Source organism: Mizuhopecten yessoensis, unplaced genomic scaffold (assembly GCF_002113885.1).
Source record: "Mizuhopecten yessoensis strain PY_sf001 unplaced genomic scaffold, ASM211388v2 scaffold1359, whole genome shotgun sequence".
NCBI classification, from domain to species: Eukaryota; Metazoa; Mollusca; class Bivalvia; order Pectinida; family Pectinidae; genus Mizuhopecten; species Mizuhopecten yessoensis.
In genome coordinates this window covers 235,017-242,604 of record NW_018404007.1, presented here as the reverse complement: position 1 = coordinate 242,604, position 7,588 = coordinate 235,017, and the positions used below count along the sequence as shown (strand labels likewise).

The following is a 7,588-nucleotide window of genomic DNA, read 5'->3' as shown; positions in this document are numbered from 1 at the left end:
TAGGTTTGTGGTACATTGACACTAGTATGATACGGTAGGTTTGTGGTACATTGACACTAGTATGATACGGTAGGTTTGTGGTACATTGACACTAGTATGATATGGTAGGTTTGTGGTACATTGACACTAGTATGATATGGTAGGTTTGTGGTTCAGGTGTTGATATTGATTTGTTGACAGCCACTGTTTTGCTGAGCTTAGTCCTGTCTGTGCTGTGGTTGGAGGAATCCTGGGACAAGAAATCATCAAGGTATGGTATCTCCTATTTAATTTTAATTTTCGTACTATTAAGTATGTTTTAAATCAAAACAGTCTTTAAAACTTTATTTGAATTTTATAAAATTCCTGAGAACATTTTTCCTAAAAGTGTTAGGTTTATATGTTTCAGGCTGTTTCACATAAGGATAAACCTCACAACAACTTCTTTTTCTACAATGGTGTAGAAGGCAGTGGGTTGGTGGACCAGATTGGAGGAAGTTCTTGATGTCATACTTTGTCATACATCAGTATATGCAGGACTATTTCACACTGATCAATATCCATGAAAAAGCAATACTTAGCAATCTTTATCTGTAAAACACTGAAATTTACAAAAAATTATATCATCATTACTTGTGGATATGGTGGGATGACCAATGCTGTATGAACATTTTAAGAGGAGAGGATCATTGATGAATGAACAATGTGAGTGGGAGGGTAATGGATGTATGAACATGTAGATAGGGAAAGGTCATTGATGTATGAACATAGTAGGAGGGGAGGGTTATTGATGTATGAACATGGTAGGAGGGGAGGTCGATGGAAAGGGGGGGGGTGTCATTTACGTATGAACATGGTTAGAGGGGAGGGTAATGGATGTATGAACATGGTAGGAGGGGAGGGTCATTGATGTATAAACATGGTGGGAGGGGAGGTCGATGGAAGGGGGGGGGGGCGGTCATTTATGTATGAACATGGTTAGAGGGGAGGAACATTAATGTATGAACATGATATGGTTAGAGGGGAGGATCATTGATGTATGAACATGATGGGAGGAGAGGGTCATTAATGTATGAACATGGTAGGGGGGGAGGGTCATTAATGTATGAACATGGTAGGGGGGGAGGGTCATTAATGTATGAACATGGTAGGAGGGGAGGGGCATTAATGTATGAACATGGTAGGAGGGGAGGATCATTAATGTATGAACATGATATGGTTAGAGGGGAGGATCATTGATGTATGAACATGGTAGGAGGGGAGGATCATTGATGTATGAACATGGTAGGAAGGGAGGGTCATGAATGTATGAACATGGTAGGAGGGGAGGGTCATTAATGTATGAACATGATGGGAAGGGAAGTGAAGGGGCGATTTCATCAGGATATATACTTGTACTGATGTAAAAGTTGAAGAGAGTGAGAAATGAAATGGTGGTGTGAGTAAAAGTTTGTACTATGCGATTATTTTGTGTACTGCAAGAGATTTAAGTGCTAATGAATTAAAAAAAGGTGTTGTTAAAAACAAGTTTTTGTTAACTTTGTCGGTAAGGAAATAGCTAGGGAATTGACTCAAGACACAATAGTCGTTATATATAGCCTCAGTGGGTGTAGACGTTCTGACACTAACAAGTGACTTCCTGTGTGTATACTCCTCTTAAAACTGCTGTACAATGTAAGTGTTTGTGTAGACTGTGTTTCATGAAACTTAAAATGATCAGATTGCACGTCTCAATGTGGTCACAGTTAGATACCAGGTTTATGTGATATAGAAGTATTGTAATCATTAATGTCCTTATAACATAAACCTTCATCGTCTACTAGTGTGTAAGGAGACAGGACCTTAATTCACCACAGCTGTGTGTTAACACTATTAACTTATCTGCAAAATATTGTGTTGTATTATATGCAAATTTGTCTGGGATTTCACTGAACAATTAACTTTTACACAATTGGACAGAAGCACTATAGGGCATATATTCATCCACCCTGACGAGATGATCATTTTGGGAATTATTTGTTTAAGGAATACCAGTAATCAATCTGTGCATCTTTAGGGGAGGATCTCGAGTGAAAAGTATATTGTATCTCACGTGTCCTCCGTCCCCTTTAGGTGAATCTAGCTAAGTCCCTTTAGCGCCCCCTTTTCCATTCGATATTTTTTATTTTACTTCAAACCACCTTGATGCCGTGTCAGATTTTGGTTATGAACATTTGCGCTATTCCTTTTAAAAATCCTTGATCCACGCCCAACTCATCAACACAACAGAACGGTAGAAACAGTCTGTAATAAGTCTTATGATTTTGATTTGTCGGAAAACACTGTAATACCTCTAGTGTACATCCGACAACCATAATATTTGAGGAAATGAGCTGAAAAAGGGGTCTCCACATGTACAATGAGTGAGCAAAGTTCGATAACGAAAGTGTGAACAAGTTAACCACCAGATCAGATTGCAGGGATTTTTCTACCTTAACTTTGACAGCTGTACTTAAAAGGTATAGCTTTGGCATAGTTTGCCGATGACATGAATTAATACGTTCTCGTAGCGGAAGCGAAACATTGAAGGGAGGCATGAAAGAGAAAGTCAATGTTAAAGCTAGTGAGGTCTGCTGTATATGGTAATTTAATTGATATATCCGGGAATTGACAGTCCAACACACCACCACAAACTCCTGAAGGAATAGAATATGCCAAACCGGAAAAGTAGACGGAAGTCATAGTGCACTGCTTAAATATAGAAATAGGAAGAATCGATGTAGGATCATTAACTGAAAACGAAGTCAATCAGGCTAAAGATAAGGTCACAAGACTAGAGGCAAAGTTTGAAATATCAGGAAGAGATGTTTAGAGAGTTGAGGCTATGCTTCATTGGCGGATCCGAACTGGGGAGGTAACGCATTAGATGGCATGCAGTCAAAGGGTTAACAGAAGATCGGTACTCTTAAAACACATGACTAGAGCATATACATGTGTATATGCCAACACAACGCGTGAATCTTTTGAGAACCGAATAACCAAGGAAACATGAAGGCGCATCCAAGGAGAGTATATAAGGCTTTATTTCGTAAGTCATTTATCAATAACACAAGCAAATAAATTGGGGAGTTTTTCTACTTTTAATTGTTTATACATTTGTGAAAGTTAACTTAAGACAAGCAAGTAATCTTGAATAAGTCCATAGTGTGACAAAGACGTTACAATGTATTAAGTAGATCTATTTAACAATGACGTTACAATGAATTAAGTAGATCCATTGTAACAATAACTTTACAATGTATTAAGTAGATCCATTATAACAATGATGTCACAATGTATTAAGTAGATCCATTCTAACAACGACTTTACAATGTATTAAGTAGATCCATTATAACAATGATGCTACAATGTATTAAGTAGATCCATTCTAACAATAACTTTACAATGTATTAAGTAGATCCATTATAACAATGATGCTACAATGTATTAAGTAGATCCATTCTAACAACGACTTTACAATGTATTAAGTAGATCCATTATAACAATGACGTTACAATGTATTAAGTAGGTACATATTTACAAAGACGTTACAATGTATTAAGTAGATCCATTTTAACAATGGCGTTACAATGTATTAAGTAGATCCATTTTAACAATGGCGTTACAATGTATTAAGTAGATCCATTTTAACAAAGACGTTACAATGTATTAAGTAGATCCATTGTAACAATGACGTTACAATGTATTAAGTAGGTCCATATTTACAAAGACGTTACAATGTATTAAGGAGATCCATTCTAACAATGACTTTACAATGTATAAAGTAGATCCATTTTAACATGATGTTACAATGTATTAAGTAGATCCATTCTACCAATGACTTTACAATGTATTAAGTAGATCCCTTATAACAATGATGTTACAATGTATTAAGTAGATCCATTCTAGCAATGACTTTACAATGTATTAAGTAGATCCCTTATAACAATGATGTTACAATGTATTAAGTAGATCCATTCTATCAATGACTTTACAATGTATTAAGTAGATCCCTTATAACAATGATGTTACAATGTATTAAGTAGATCCATTCTATCAATGACTTTACAATGTATTAAGTAGATCCCTTATAACAATGATGTTACAATGTATTAAGTAGATCCATTTTAACAAAGACGTTACAATGTATTAAGTAGATCCATTGTAACAATGACGTTACAATGTATTAAGTAGTTCCATATTTACAATGACGTTATAATGTATTAAGTAGATCCATTTTAACAATGGCGTTACAATGTATTAAGTAGATCCATTTTAACAATGGCGTTACAATGTATTAAGTAGATCTATTTAACAATTACGTTACAATGTATTAAGTAGATCCATTTTAACAATGGCGTTACAATGTATTAAGTAGATCTATTTAACAATGCTGTTACAATGTATTACGTAGATCTATTTAACAATGACATTACAATGTATTAAGTAGATCCATTTTAACAATGATGTTACAATGTATTAAGTAGATCCATTTTAACAAAGACGTTACAATGTATTAAGTAGATCCATTTTAACAATGGCGTTACAATGTATTAAGTAGATCTATTTAAGAATGACGTTACAATGTATTAAGTAGATCCATATTTACAATGACGTTACAATGTATTAAGTAGATTCATTCTAACAATGACGTTACAATGTATTAGGTAGATCCATTTTAACAATGACGTTACAATATATTAAGTAGATCCATTTTGACAATGGCGTTACAATGTATTAAGTAGATCCATTTTAACAAAGACGTTACAATGTATTAAGTAGATCTATTCTAACAATGACTTTACAATGTATTAAGTAGATCCATTTTAACAATGACGTTACAATATATTAAGAAGATCCATTTTAACAATGGCGTTACAATGTATTAAGTAGATCTATTTAACAATGCTGTTACAATGTATTAAGTAGATCTATTTAAGAATGACGTTACAATGTATTAAGTAGATCCATATTTACAATGACGTTACAATGTATTAAGTAGATACATTCTACCAATGACTTTACAATGTATTAAGTAGATCCATTCTAACAATGACGTTACAATGTATTAAGTAGGTCCATATTTACAAAGACGTTACAATGTATTAAGTAGATCCATTTTAACAATGACGTTACAATATATTAAGTAGATCCATTTTAACAATGGCGTTACAATGTATTAAGTAGATCAATTTTAACAATGAGAACTTTTATTACACTACCTTTAAAACATAAACTGGACAATGACAATACCGGTAGTGACATCACCGAACTACTACGGTGGTGGTGACGGTCCTGGTTGTGCGTGTGGTGGCAGCGCCACCTGTCACCATCGTAACTCCACGCATGCGATAGATGATAAGAAGGATGCCGGCAATAAAGGCAAGGATGGCACCAATGATACAGAGAGCGAAGGACCAACTAAGGTTGCTCCTCTCCGAGGCATAGATTATAGCACCCAGAACGATGAACGCAACTGTAACGATAAACAGAATATATTAATCTTCGTATACAAAGAGACATACATTAAAATGCCCTTTAATGATAAAGAGAGATGTTCACGTAAATGCCATTACAATTTTATATTTATACATATATCTAGAAACTTTTATCAATCGATGTCTATTGAGGGTTAGATTCACTGTATGATACAATTCTTATAAGGTTGTAAAAAATGTAGGTTGGTAAACGAATTGAAAGAAGTCAAAATGAACTGACTTTGACATTTAACTTTCTTTTTGTTTGTTTAACATTTGGAATAAATATCCAATTATTCATTGGAAATAACACTTACATTTCCTACCAACACTTACCCAGGATAAATGTACAGATGACACTGGCGAGCTGGAGATTGGTCCTTAACGTACTCAGGTAGACGAACAATAGCACAACGATAGCGATAAACATCAGGAAGGCCAGTACCTCAAAGGCCCGGGCAGCGCTGATGGCAGTGTTGGCTGTAACATAACAAAACGGGGACCAATCAGGACTCTTACTGGCTTGCTATGATATCAAAATTTCATGGATCAATTACAATATGGCTTGCTATGGTATCAAAATTATATGGATCAATTTTGACATGGCTTGCTATGGTATCAAAATTATACGGATCAATAACGACATGGCTTGCTATGGTATCAAAATGATATGGATCAATTACGACATGGCTTGCTATGGTATCAAAATGATATGGATCAATAACGACATGGCTTGCTATGGTATTAAAATGTCATGGATCAATTACAATATGGCTTGCTATGGTATCAAAATTAAATGGATCAATTACGACATGGCATGCTATGGTATCAAAATTATACGGATCAATAACGACATGGCTTCCTATGGTATCAAAATGATATGGATCAATTACGACATGGCTTGCTATGGTATCAAAATTATACGGATCAATAACGACATGGCTTGCTATGGTATCGAGGTAACAAATAAATAACAAGAATACACGTGGCATAGTCTTATATCAAAAGTACATGTTTTTGGACTTATCCGTATATTTTTGTTATCTAAGCAAGTATACCTTGACCAATGACGGGGCATTGTACACATTCTGTGATATTACAAAATAAACTGACCAATCACAACGTTGTATACTGTTGTACATGGACCAATCATAATTCCGTTTGCTGTGTAACCAATGAGATATGGACCCACCACGACATCGAATGCTGTTCTATAAAATCACAGCAGCCCTTTCACTTTATAACCTGCCGTAGTTTGTCTGGTCTCTAATAAGCTTCGCTTAAAAAATATATTTATTAATCGGGTCGGACTGTACAGGTCCATCTATTTTCTCAATCTCTCTCAATTTAATACCATGGACCCTGCGAGAGATCGCTGTTGAAAGATTCTTGAGGAACTCAATCCCCAAGCTTTCATAGAAATGTTTTACTCTCGGACCTCTTGAAGGTTCACTATAGTTGGTATGAAGAGACAAATGCACTTATGCAACAATGATTGGCACTGTGGCCCTTACCTGCTTCTAGAGACATAGTAGCGGGATCAAAGCCTGGTAACGGTTGAGATCCCCACTTTGAAACGCATATAGAATAATTTTGGACAGGAAGAGATAAACACAGTCATGCTACAAGAATTATCCAAGGGGTCTGACCCTACCCTGTATTAGTCACAGGGCCATAACATGGGTATCCCCACCTTATAAGCAAATATGTGATAGCTTGGCATGAAAATTCGAACACAACGATGCTACCATGATTATATCAGGGGTCTGATCCCGCACTACAAAATTATACCGTGGGTCATAACATGGAAATCAATTAAATACCATCGTTATAACCATATACACATGTATATAGATCTAAGCCATATTTCCCATGAACATTCCTGGTCCCTTTGTCATGGGAAATAATTATGTAAAGGAAGACTGTAACACCACAGCCCTGAGGACTGAACACAAAACGAGATAATTTTGATTTTAAGTTTTTGAAAGTCTACTCCGCCCGAACAGTTGAAAATGTTTCATCCAAATATACTGTAAGGCATCATTGGGACCAGGAAATCAAATGGTGTAATGGTGTATGATAGGAGGGCGTTGCTGAGAAACAAAGCCAAAATG

At 35.5% G+C, this 7,588-nt stretch overlaps 2 protein-coding genes across 2 annotated transcripts in view; one reads left to right on the top strand and one right to left on the bottom strand.

Annotated features, from left to right (window-relative positions):
• The window catches only part of LOC110460263 (SUMO-activating enzyme subunit 1-like), a 26,038-nt gene extending 24,417 nt beyond the window's left edge, over positions 1-1,621 (top strand). The window contains exons 8-9 of the mRNA XM_021513088.1: positions 181-250; positions 389-1,621. Coding sequence (XP_021368763.1) covers positions 181-250; positions 389-484 — 166 coding nt within the window. The 3' untranslated portion in view covers positions 485-1,621. The remainder of the gene's footprint in view (positions 1-180; positions 251-388) is intronic.
• A 2,492-nt stretch (positions 1,622-4,113) lies between these two features.
• LOC110460255 (lens fiber membrane intrinsic protein-like) overlaps positions 4,114-7,588 on the bottom strand; it is a 4,218-nt gene continuing 743 nt past the window's right edge. Inside the window, exons 2-3 of the mRNA XM_021513076.1 lie at positions 5,811-5,954; positions 4,114-5,473 (exon numbers count right to left, since the gene is read on the bottom strand). Coding sequence (XP_021368751.1) covers positions 5,262-5,473; positions 5,811-5,954 — 356 coding nt within the window. The 3' untranslated portion in view covers positions 4,114-5,261. The remainder of the gene's footprint in view (positions 5,474-5,810; positions 5,955-7,588) is intronic.